Below are 12,554 nucleotides of genomic sequence, written 5' to 3'. Positions count from 1 at the left end.
CTACAAGCCCACAAGGCTCTCCTTGAAAACATGGTGTAATTGTGATCAATGATCAACGTCACCCCCTTCCAATTCCATGATTATCCCCTTCTTAAATTCGATCCGTTCACCCACAACCTGTGTCAAGCCCTTGATGTCATAGCCTCATGTGAGTGATTTATATTTCGTCAACTTTCATCTCTCCATCATTCAACAACCCCTCCCTTATAACGTTTCCATGCACTCAACTAGACCAAGATGGAAATTCTCAACAATTGGAAATTTTGAGGGTCTAAAGGTTTCATTATATCTCAACATGGGTTCTTTCCTAGATCCATTATATCTCAACATGGGTTCTTTCCTAGATCGAAAAGGTCATCATAAACAATCGCTTTTTTAGCCCTTTGGCATGGTATGATGACTTTTGAAGCTCTATGTGTTCATATTGTTGCCTTTGATTCCTTGCGTTCTATATTCCCTTGTTTTATTGCCATGGACCACTAGGGCCTTGTCGCTATCATAGTAGCTTTGGGTTAGCATGACAATGCAATAGATTATCTTGACTCTTCCCTCCACTCTCTTCAAATCCAATTGGCCAATTTGGAAGTTCAATTTGAGACATCAATGGAGTTGCTAAATCTAGCATAGGGATTGAATCCATTAGGTGTAGGATGAAATTGATGCACTCTGGACTCCATTTATGGATTTCCAATGTGGCCACCCACCTATATTATAGTCTTCCTCCTCACTTCACTCAATCACAATGTCTTCTCCAACAATAGAATTCACTCTCCCAAATCTCAACATACCAACGTTGAATACAACTCAAAATAACAATGAACCCTGAGGATCTCCTACTACAAATTTATTTGATGCAATGGTTTTTAATCTTTATACTAGGAATCTTTCTCTGAGCTTACTTTGTAAACATATTTTTTGAATAGTTAGTCTTCTTCTTTGAATCTTCCCACTATCACTCAAATCCCATTGTTTTGAAATGGTTCCTAGTAAGCGATACTCATTTTCTATGAAATGATAGAGAATGAGTATCACTTACTAAGATGTGGTCCAATGGTTAGGTAGGAGATTTAGTCCCCACTGGTCTAGTGGTCCAATCCTAGGCAAGGCTATATATGCCTCAAAGCTACTCCAAGCATGATTTGCATGATTTCTTTAGTTGAAAAAAAAACGATATTCATTCTCTATGTACTCTTGTTGCATTCATCTCAATGTAAACTTTGTTATTATAATACAAAATCTCCTAATTTCTATATTATCCAATTTCATGATTAAAATATTTTTTTCATGATTAAAATATTTTTAATTTATATTACTAAAACATTGAAATGCATTCATCTCAATGTAAACTTTGTTATTATAAATACAAAATCTCCTAATGTCCATATTAACCAATTTTTCATCAATTTTAAAGAATGTGAATCATTTAATATGATCCAAAACACCATTCACAAATAATCATCTCTTTAAAAAGTTAGCATTCACTAATATCAAAAGTCTTCCCTCTAAAAACTTCATATTTTTCACAAAGACCATCCATCCAAACTTGCCCTCTTTGATTTGCATCACCTATAAAACTTTGAAAAGTATTATTTTTATTTTTCATGATTAAAATATTTTTAATTTATATTAGTAAAACATTGAAATGGATTTTTTTGGTTTTGAAAATGAAATTAGCACAATAAAAAAAATATTTTATATATCTTATTATAAAGTAAATGTTTAATTGTGTTACAAAATGAATTTACCATCAAAATAATTTTTAAAAATTTAATTATATTTTTTTATGTAATGATATTACATATGTTTATATTGATATTATAATTAATCTCAAAAAAAAACTCAATTAGCTATCACCATATTATAAAATATTAGGTTAACCATAAATTAGTTTAAATCCCCACAAATCAAACCAACCAGACATAATTAATATTTATATTTATAATTTACTCCATAAAAATAAAATAAAATAACTTAATTAAACCTAAAAGCTTTCATTATAAACATGTATCAATAAAAAAGTAATTATATATATATATATATATATATAATTCATCTTAATTTTAAAGTATAAAAGAGTTAAAATAATTTGAATACCTAAAATGATTTTAATTTTAATTTTTAGTCAGAGATTTTATTTGTATGCCGTTATAACCAAGGAATCCATTGTAAACTTTTATAGTAATAATAATAACTAATTTAAACATTGATGATTAAATATAACCTCACCTATATACTGACATGTATTTGAATTTCTTGTCACCTCGATACAGAGGAGAAATAGAAATAGAAAGCTTAATCGAATAATAACTTGGGTTCACAATGACAGAAGTGGAAATACAAAGCATCTAATCAAATAAGAATTCAGGAATCACAACAATGGCAGCAGATGGAGTCGTTAAAACCATAAAAAGCTTAATCGAATAATAACTTGGGTTCACAATGACAGAAATGGAAATACAAAGCATGTAATCAAATAACAATTTAGGAATCACAACAATGGCAGCAGATGGAGTCGTTAAAACCATAAACGCCACTGTTATTTTACTTCCCAGACGACAATGCGAATATTGTCATGAAGCCATTTTACTTCCCAGAGATCAAAGACAATGCGAGTATTGTCCTGAAGCCAACCGGATTATCACTATAGGTGGTAGTACTATGGATTTCTGTTCAAGTGTTTGGTAACAAGTGAAACTGAATACTGGGTATCACCAACTATTAGGGAATGGGAACCAATGGCCAAAAGTCTTTGCCCATTCTCTTCAACAGTACTGAAGTGATCACAAGGCTTAACCACAAACGTAATTTTGGTTGTCTGTTTACCCGGGACATGAACACTGCGAAATCCAATTAGCTGCTTTTGTGGGGCTCCTTTGTGGGTTGCAGGGGACTTGGAATACAACAACACTGCATGCCTCCCATCCATGTTATCATGGTTCCACACAAGTATGGAGGATCTGAATTTTAACTTACTGCAAGGGGTGTTCTCCACTCTGACATGAGCTTTTCCTGTGTCACCAAGGGCTTCAACATGCTCCATTGTCACATTCAGATCAATCTTCTTGATGGTTGTGGAAGAGAACTCATATGAGTATGCTGAGTAACTGAGTCCCTGACCAAAGTCAAACACTTTCTTCCCTGTGTAAAATCTGTATGTACGGCCCGGATAGCCTGTATGATGATTTGGACGCATGTTCATGTCCGTCATTGGTATCTTCACGAAGTCTTGAGGGTACCATGTCACAGGAAATCTCCCACCTAAACAGTACAAACATACACATCTCATCCAAGTACTTCAATTTTTCTGCAGTATGTTTTGCCTTTCATCAAAAGAAACTGATAGTATACAAATCCCAAATTCACAAAAAAGATAACAACAAAAATACAGGCCAGTGCCAAAGGGACAAGAGAATTCTGATGCTTTGTTCCATATTACCATTGGTAGTATAATTCATTTTACACCAGTTTTTTCTTTACTTGGCTTTGGAACTAAAATATAATCAACAAAATAAACTGATAAAAAAAAGATCAGCATGCTAACAAGGAGATGTGCAGTTATGAGGAGTCCCTGGATTTCAAGAACATTAGAGATATAGAAAATAGTTATTATTCAAACAATTTTTCTACATATTTTCTTACAAACTTGCAATAACACTAAAAGATCCTAGTATAAACTTCCTTCAATTGCTGTAACAGCTCATAATTTTGTTGTAAAAGATGCATTTGACTCTGCGTTTAAAATTAATATCGAATTAATCGCTTTAAATGTTTGAGTAGCCCACATTCTCCATATATTGTATTCACAAGGAAACCAAACAAATTCTAATATAGCCGACAATTGCTACTTAAATGAACTAAACAATTCTTAAAATCGTTAAAAAAAATCACTAACATTGCCTATAAACTAAGCAAAAAAATACTACAATTGCCTCTAAAGTTTAAACTACGTATAATCGTTGCCATTGCCTATAAACCAAGTAAAATAAATCACACTCGAATTTTAAAACAAAATTGGATAAGCACTACTAAATAGCAGAAAACAGCATGTCAAGAACGAAAATCCTACATGAAACGGCTTACCTTAGAGACATTCAAAATTTCCAAGCCGGGCTATAACTTGAGAAATTTAAAGGGGCAACTCCACAAGGAGAAAGGTGGTACCAGAAACTGGTCAAGGGCAAGGAGAGAAGGGATGGAATTCTAGCCTTCGAGAGCCTTCCAATTCTAGCATCAATCTCTGGATGGCCAAAAGGCCAAGACAGAATCGTTGGTTAACTCCCAGAAGATCTGATGGATTCCGGAATGATGTTTTCCAAAATTAAGGAACAGCTCATAATCACTTCGAATGGCATCTTCAGAAACAGTGCAGCCATCGCCAATGTGGAGGGCAAATGGAACCGATAGCTTAGTCTTTCTGTTGGAAGATACGGTCAGGCCTTAGTCCTATTGAATAAGAGCACCAAGCACAAGAAGAAGCAGTCCATGATGAAGCAAATCGAAATACCAATTGTAGGATATTGGGTCAGAATTTTTTGTTACTTTACTCTTCTCTGATGCCAATTGTAGGATATTGGATCAGAATTTTTTGTTGCAATTGTTAACCATGGCAGAATGTCACTAGCATTTTAGTTATCTCTTTGTTTAAATTTCAGAAAAAGAACAAGGCTTGGCCAGTGAGACCATAGGAAAAAATATTATAATGGCTACTGTAACAAAGCCCATGAGGGCCTAAATCTATGTTTTTAAAGTTTATCGACTCTTCTTGCCAAGAAATTTAGACAATTTAACAGAAGGTTATAGTCTCATCAAATTTTATGGAAACCCTGGATTGCACGTGGTAAATGAAATGGCTACTATTTAGATGGGTTTCCAAAAATATAAGAGAACCCTAATTTCCACTAGCAGGAACCTGTGAGTACGTGTAGCATTGTTTTGTAAAAATAGCATCCCTTAGCACACAGATCAGCAAACCACTCTAATTAAAACCGCAAAAAATGGGGAGGACTAAATTTAAGAACTTAGAGACCCTTTGGAGAGCTACCTTTCTGATAGAAATGAAAACTAAATGCTTTCATTGCTGCCATGGCCTTCTCTGTTTATGTATGATGATGTCTCTCATAACAAATTTCACTTATCAAACCAAAGATATAACAGAAAATAATAGCTGAACCATGTGAATGATGGGAAAAGGAATAGTGTTGAAGTATAAAATCCCAATAGTATGCTTTGAAACAACAATAAATGGATGGGATGATAAAATACCTGGATTGTAGTCACCAAAAATAATCTCTGCAAGTGCCTGACCACCAGCCTGACCAGGGTAGCCTGCCCAAATAATGCTAGAGATTTGAGGATCATTTACTGCAAACGACACATCCACTGGCCCGCCAGAGAGGATGACAAGCACCACAGGTCTTTTGGCAGCATGGGAAACTTGATACACTAATTTCTCTTGTTGGCCTGGTAGAGTCAATTTTATTCGGTCTCGTTCCTCCTTTTCTTGGGTTTGGTCTAAGCCAACAACTACAACCACTTCATCCACTTTCTTTGCAATCTCTACAGCTTCACCGAACAAATTGTTAGAAATGCATGCCAGGTCCTCACACCCGGAGTAATACAGAGTGTCCCTAACATATCTCTGCAGGCCTTGAAGCGGTGTTATGGTGTGACATGGAAGACCTGGACATTCACAAGCAGTAGGAGAGAGGATAAGTACTTTTCACTACCTACACATACGGTCACACGTGTGTAGATTGCAGAATGAAATAGCTATTTATGAATGATTCACGTGTGTAGATTGCAGAATGAAACAGGTATTTATGAACGATTTTTTGTCTAGGGAGACTGACCATAGTAGTTTCCTAGGAGAGTAGTTGCATTGTTGGCATTAGGCCCAATGACAGCCAATGACTTGGTCCGTGTTTTCGACAAGGGCAGATGTTTTCTGCTGTTCTTGAGAAGCACAATACCCTGCCTTGCAGCTTGCAATGCCAATCTTTGATGTTCAGCAGAGCACACAACCTGCATTTTAAGTTTTCCCTCCAGTTGATGGTTGAGATCACCATCAAAAAGCCCAAGACGCATGCGCACAGAGAACAAATTGCGAAGGGCTCTGTCGATATCTGATTCATTCACTTTTCCTTTCGCTATTGCTGACATTGTGTATTTTCGCAAATAACTTCCACAGTCGACATCCATTCCTGACAAAAAACATGTGGTAATACTACTATCAGAAGCAGAAGCAGTCGTCTTATCAATAACCGCATGGTACTCCTAATATAGAGAAAACAAATCTACTGAAGACAAGGCTTTCTAAAATAAAATTGATGGATGATTGCAACTAGAGATAGGTTCTTTACCACTGTTTTTTGGGCTTATAAAGGTGCATTGTTTTAAATGTTTATTGGGTGTATTGAAATATGGCCACCACATAAACCCAAGTGCGATATGCAGCATGAGGTTTGGAAGCTCAAAGATGCGTATCTTGAGTTGACAGAAAAAGTTTATTAAATCAGTGTGGCCCATGGGGTTGTATATATGCAAGTTTTAGCTTCACAAACTCGAAGTGCATATCAAACCTGAGTTAAAATGGGTCCGTCCTGATGTATATGCACTTCCCTGTTTTCTGTAATTTCATGTATATTGCTGGAGGCTGTGAAGCTCAAGGGTGCATACCTTGAGTTACACAAACGCTCTTTAAAACAGAGTGGTCATCTATTGGGATTGACAATATGCAACCTCTAACTTCAGAATCTCAAAATGTATATCAAATCTGAGTTAAGATATATCTGCCCTGATGCTTTCAGAATATAAGATTGACGTCTATTAAACTAACTTGTATGTATTTGCCTGCTTTCAGAATAAAAACGAGTCTGTTAGTTTATATGCATTTGTATGCTTCAACGTTTATATGGGTAGTTACCTGCTTTCAGAACGTCCGCTACAGCATCTTCTGCAGTCGGTGTATACCGATGAGAAGTGTAAATAGTGGCAACAGCGTCACAGTCTGCTGTGATGTAACTGAAAGACAAAATTCATATCAAAGAGGAGTTATTCACCCCAAACAATTATACTCTGCATCTAACACATCTGAGGAAACATTACCCTTGAAATCCCCAGTCACGTCTCGCAGTGCTGGTGAGAAGGTTGAAATCACCACACGTTGGGACTCCATTAAGGCTGTTGTAAGAGCACATGATACCACTGGCACGCCCTTGCTCCACACAGCTCTTGAACGACGGTTGATATGTATCCAACAAGTCTTGTTTGCTCACCTGCTCAAAAACATTAAATTAAAAAACACTCTTGAATTAGCACAAACCCATTCAAATCCAACTTCCAGTTGCTAACATTAGCAATTTCTGTGAACCCAGATATGCATAGTGGAACTTTGCCATTAAACCTGGTTGCATATAGAGAAGCAAGTATCTGGGGAGATTTTCAACACTGGGCAAAGCTAAAAATTGTAGTTTGCAATCTGTATTTTTATCCCCACCGTCACTTAATAGGAGGATTTTACAGTGGTAAAAATAATTCCAGTGGACTGTTTAAAAGCATCTGGTAAAGATACTGTCAAGGGTTTTGATTGTTGTAGGTCCAAGGCCAGCAAACAAGGTCGTTAGCTCCTTAATATATGCTAAATTTAGAGGGGGCGGTGCTGGTGTTTCCCAGTGAATGCACTTAATTTGAAAACTATAACAAATAAACCATTATGTCCGTAAAAGGTTAAGGAGGATAAATATAGTCCTCCATACCACTGAACATGCAGACATGTAAACAATGGAGGTGCAGTCCACAGTGAGAGAGATGTATGCCTGCGTGTGGAGGACTGTAATGCCTGATCACAGTACGACTGGCCTAAGTGGGTAATGGTGCACACCAGGTGTATTGATCGACATAAAACCCTGCAGCTTGGAGGCCATCGGAGACTATATTTATCCTCGCCCTGAAGGCTACTACCTCCTTAAATGAAAAACAGAAGCAAATATGGAAATGCAGAGTTGGTAATAGAGTTTTACCATAGCATCGAAAGAGAAGCGAGTATGGCCCTCCCAGTTATCCATGTCGTAAGCTGTGAAATGCTTGCAGCAAGCAGAAGCTCTCAAATGAGTAGAAGAGCGGACATTTGTCTTAGAAGAGGAAGAAAGGGGATCGCCCTGTAATCCCCTAACGTAGGAAACAGAGTACCTGCTAGATAGCAGGGGATCTTCTCCCGGAGTTTCTTGACCCCGGCCCCATCGAGGATCTCTGAATATATTGATATTGGGCGTCCAGAATGTAAGCCCTGACGCCTGCCCTGCATTGTATATCGCTCTCGCTTCAATGCCAATTGCCTGCACAACCACAAGGCATATTCACTTCTTTACCCGAGATGAGTTATAGATATTCATAACATTATAGAATACAGTAGCAATGGCAAGGGTTCCTTCCTTTACTGGTAATTGAGATGAGATCTAGGCATTCATTACATTATAGAAATAAAATGGCAAGATTCAAACCTGGGCAATGTGATACCAGAGTTTGACATCAAAGGACGCAGCCGTTAGTATGACTTGAGGAAAACTGGTTGCTGTATGAATGGGACCATTAAAGTGAATGCCGCGACCCCACTGGGAAACTCCGTGCAGAGCTTCCGACCACCATTCGTATTTGGGTATTCCCAGGCGTTGTACGGCCGATGCGTTATTCGTTAGCTGTTCAACTTTCTCCACCAGGCTCAGCCGCGATATTAGATCTTCCACGCGCACTGTTATGGGTTTTGAAGAATCACAGAACGCGTAAGATCGTGTCAATGGATTTCTGCTATCGCACGCAAATGGAGGCTCCCCTGCTATCGCCCCTAATACCATCATCATAACTATATTCACCAACCACCATAACGACTTCATCCTCTGATGAGCAAAGAAGGATCAAATTTGATGCTCAGTTAAGACTGCAAGCAATGGACTTGGCTTCACATATACAGCATTCAAATGGCTACTCACAACTTTTTAGCAGTAGCTCTTCCGCGGCCTTTACTGTTTCTGTTTTTTCGATAACTGTGCCCCTGCTTTTACTGCAACACTGCGCTCTTCCGCTGCATTTACTGTTTCTGTTTTTCCGATAACTGTGCCCCTGCTTATCCTGCAACTCTGCACACTAAACGTTCAATGGTCCCTACTAAAGTGGACGCTCTCTATTATCTTCCGACAAATGAAGCACATTTCAGATGGAGGCTTTTAATGGGTTGATCACGCAGAAAGCATAGATCAGTCCGCCTCTTTATTCTTGAATATTTTTAAGTGAGATCCATGCCTTTAACTAAAATGTCTCAATTCCCACCGCTTTCTTCGGAAATTCGGCGCGTAAGTGACTTTTTGTTGATAAATTGGGGCGATTCCGATTCCTCAAAAGCATATTTGAAATATTCAGTTATAAGACGATGGTGAAATGAGCAATGGAGATGTGTTATTGAAACTAGTTTTTTTTGGTGGTATATATGGATTATATGGATGTAACACTTTAAAAAATAAATTTGTGATTTCAATAAATTTATGTAGTATTTTAGGGAAATTAGATAAGAAAAATCCACCAAAAAAACTTCAAAAAATCGCTACAAACACAACTCTAGTAATTAAAAAATTTATAAAAAACTATAAAATAAAACACTTCATTTCAATTTTGACATTTCCAAGTATTTGAATGTTTTTATTTAGTTGAATATACAAATTCAATTGTATGGTTCAGTTGTGTTGAAATGGCAATTATAATTCAATTTAAAGGTTAGGTTGATATTTATTTTATATTTAAAAATAATAAAATGATATCATATTAAAAAATTAAAATATAATGATAATAAAAAGTTTAATATTAATTATAAATAAAATATATAGATTTTTATCTTAATTTTTATATTGCTTTTATTTAAAAATAAAATAATGAGAAGGGGAAAATAAGTAATTTAATTTTTAGTATTAGATAAATATGTAATATCTTCGTAATTTAATATAGAGTTGACACGTAATTTGCAAAAATAATATTATTGATATTACACAATGTTTAATTCATTTTGTATTCAATTGATATTTAATATGGAGTTGACACGTAATTTGTAAAAATAATATTATTGATATTACATGATGTTTAATTTATTTTGTATTCAATTGATATGTAATATTTAAAACAAAAAAAATAAAATAAAAAATAAAAAATTATTGTTAGTCATAAATAAAATATTTCAATGTTCATATTAAATAACATCATTTTATATTAATTTTATTTTTTAAATTTAAAAAATATTAAAAAAAATTAATAACAAAAAATAGAGTTTAGTATGAGTTTATATAGAGATAGTGTCCTTGAAGTATGCCCTAAAATTGCTCATGTTTGGCTAAGAGTTCTTTTTTTGGGAGGTAAGGAAGAGGCTAACATCCCAAGACCTTAAGGCATCTAGCAAAGTGAAAGTCTATATACCACCAATGGGTAATTCCAAGTGACACGGTTTCCCTTGAAACAGGTAATCAGTGAACCTGCATTCACATATACTAGCCTATGGTTATCTTCATTGTTGGTTTGATCACTAAGTCATGATAATCTCTCTATATATAAAAAGAGATATCTTATTTCATTAAAAGGTTCTTTCTAATTTAACATATGAGGTAGATTTGCAATTAATTCATTATTTAATATGGAGTTCAGGTAACATCTTAAAAATATTAATAACAAATCTCTTTCTCTCTCTCTAACAAAATGTCAATTGTGGTTATCTCTCGTGGTTGGGCAGAATGTGTGTTATCTTCCCCACCTAAGTTCAAAATTTCCTCTCGTGACATGATGAGCATTCTTGTATGGCTTCATGCCTATGAATATTGTTGTATTGGCTTCCTACCTTGTGAACTCTTAAGTGGGTATATTTGTGGGCTAACCTCGTACCAACAATCTCACTTTAGCCCATGGGCGGTTGGGCAAAATCGTTGTTATCACTTCCCTGTGAGTGACAAGATGTTGTGAAATATTGTTAACAACATTTTATTAGTGTGGTGTTCAAAACCGGCGTAGATCCATCTTAACTCCTAGTCTATTAAGAGTCAAAAGGAACCAAATATTTATAAGTGCAAACATTTTCTCATGCTTTGCACTCAAAAAAAAGGTTTCCATCTTTATATATTTGATATCTCTCAATACTTAATAGATCCAGAATTTAAATAGATTTATGCTAGTTTACTTCTAAATTTTTACCAACATCATAAATACATTATTTAAGTAATTGAAATATTAATTATAAATATCCCATTTAATTTTAATAAATACAAATTATTTAATAAATAACAAAACTAGTATGGATAAAATCCGATTGAAGTGAGGCCTACTTGGTCCAAGAGGAAATCGAAAATCGAGTAAATATGAGTAAGATTGATACATCTCTACGCTTTTTAAGGAAAGTGAGGTCAACAACTCTTTTAACCATTTTAAAAATATTCAATTAGATGCCGATTTAGAGTATAATAAATGTTTAAGCTAATATAATTTATAATGTTACTCTGAATGTTTATATAAAAAAAAAAAAAATTAATAAAAAGAATTTAATATTTAAATAATATTTTATTAATGTAGCATTTAAGTTATAAGTTATTGAGGAGATGTTGTTACTTAATGTTATATTTAAAAATATGAGGGAGCTGTTGTCACATAACTTAACTTTACATTAAAAAAATATGAGGGAAATGTTGTCAATTAACATAACATTACATTAAAAAAAAATATGAGGGAGATGTTGTCACACCAGCCTAGATCCATCTTAACATTGGCACTGAGAGGGATCAAATCTCTCGAGGTGCAAACCTATTTTTTGAGTGAAAAACTTGAGAAAAGGTTTGCACTTCAAGAGATTTTTTTGGGTTGATTGATCAGTTAATTGGTTGATCATTGAGTGTGGTTGAAGTTACACTTCCACAACTTGACCTCCAGTTCTTTTGACACTTAGAACTAGTTAAACTGTAAAAAAAAAAACAAAAAAAAAAACAAAACAAAACAAAACAAAAAAACAAACAAACAAACAAACAAAAACAACAAAACAAAAACAAAAACAAAAAAAAACAAGAAAACAAAACAAAAACAAAAACAAAAACAAAAAAACAAAAACTCAAATTAACTGAAATAGATTGCTATAAATCAGTAATCAATCATGTAGAACTGAACTCAAGTGTCTCCAACTTGAATTTACTGAGTTAACTGAGTGACAAGAGCCATGTCACCTCAATTAACTACCTCCAAGTATTCTGCTGAAATAGAAATTTGAATTTTAATCTAGTTTGACCAAGGCAAAGTCAAAACTAGATTTTCTTGTTGCATTTTCTAGACTCCCTCTCAACAAGAAAGGGATTATCAGATACCCCAATCTTGCTTCTATGGAACTCGAATTTGTCTCTTGATAAGACCTTTGTCAAAATATCTGCATCGTGTTCCTTTGTCGAAATTTACTATAACAACATAATCAGTCTCTGCACACAATCTCATAGATGGTGATACCAGATGTCGATATGCTTGGATCGATCATGAAATACATGATTTTCAGA

At 34.8% G+C, this 12,554-nt stretch overlaps 1 protein-coding gene across 1 annotated transcript; it reads right to left on the bottom strand.

The window, feature by feature from the left end:
• Window positions 1–2,389: 2,389 nt before the first annotated feature.
• LOC149231479 (putative beta-D-xylosidase 7) lies at window positions 2,390–9,328 on the bottom strand. Its single transcript, XM_089379199.1, has 8 exons — window positions 8,985–9,328; window positions 8,499–8,891; window positions 8,019–8,333; window positions 7,105–7,274; window positions 6,923–7,020; window positions 5,850–6,200; window positions 5,263–5,679; window positions 2,390–3,258 (listed from the first exon to the last, which is right to left on the bottom strand). The coding sequence occupies exons 2-8, from the start codon at window positions 8,886–8,888 to the stop codon at window positions 2,657–2,659; spliced, it is 2,343 nt and encodes a 780-aa protein (XP_089235325.1). The 5' UTR covers window positions 8,889–8,891; window positions 8,985–9,328; the 3' UTR covers window positions 2,390–2,656.
• Between the last annotated feature and the right edge of the window lie 3,226 nt (window positions 9,329–12,554).

The sequence above is a fragment of the Pinus tabuliformis genome, chromosome J, assembly GCF_031772625.1.
Source record: "Pinus tabuliformis cultivar Carrire ecotype Pingquan chromosome J, CPIR1, whole genome shotgun sequence".
Taxonomy (NCBI): domain Eukaryota; kingdom Viridiplantae; phylum Streptophyta; class Pinopsida; order Pinales; family Pinaceae; genus Pinus; species Pinus tabuliformis.
Note: the sequence above shows the minus strand (reverse complement) of the source record. Positions and strands in the feature narration are given on the sequence as shown.

Excerpts from the sequence above, each read along its gene's own strand:
- LOC149231479 (XM_089379199.1), bottom strand. The coding sequence starts at position 8,888 with ATGAAGTCGTTATGGTGGTTGGTGAATATAGTTATGATGATGGTATTA. Across the intron at positions 7,275-8,018 it reads GCTTCTCTTTCGATGCTATG|GTGAGCAAACAAGACTTGTT; the intron begins GTAAAACTCTAT and ends GTTTTTGAGCAG. Across the intron at positions 7,021-7,104 it reads CGTGACTGGGGATTTCAAGG|TTACATCACAGCAGACTGTG; the intron begins GTAATGTTTCCT and ends TTTGTCTTTCAG.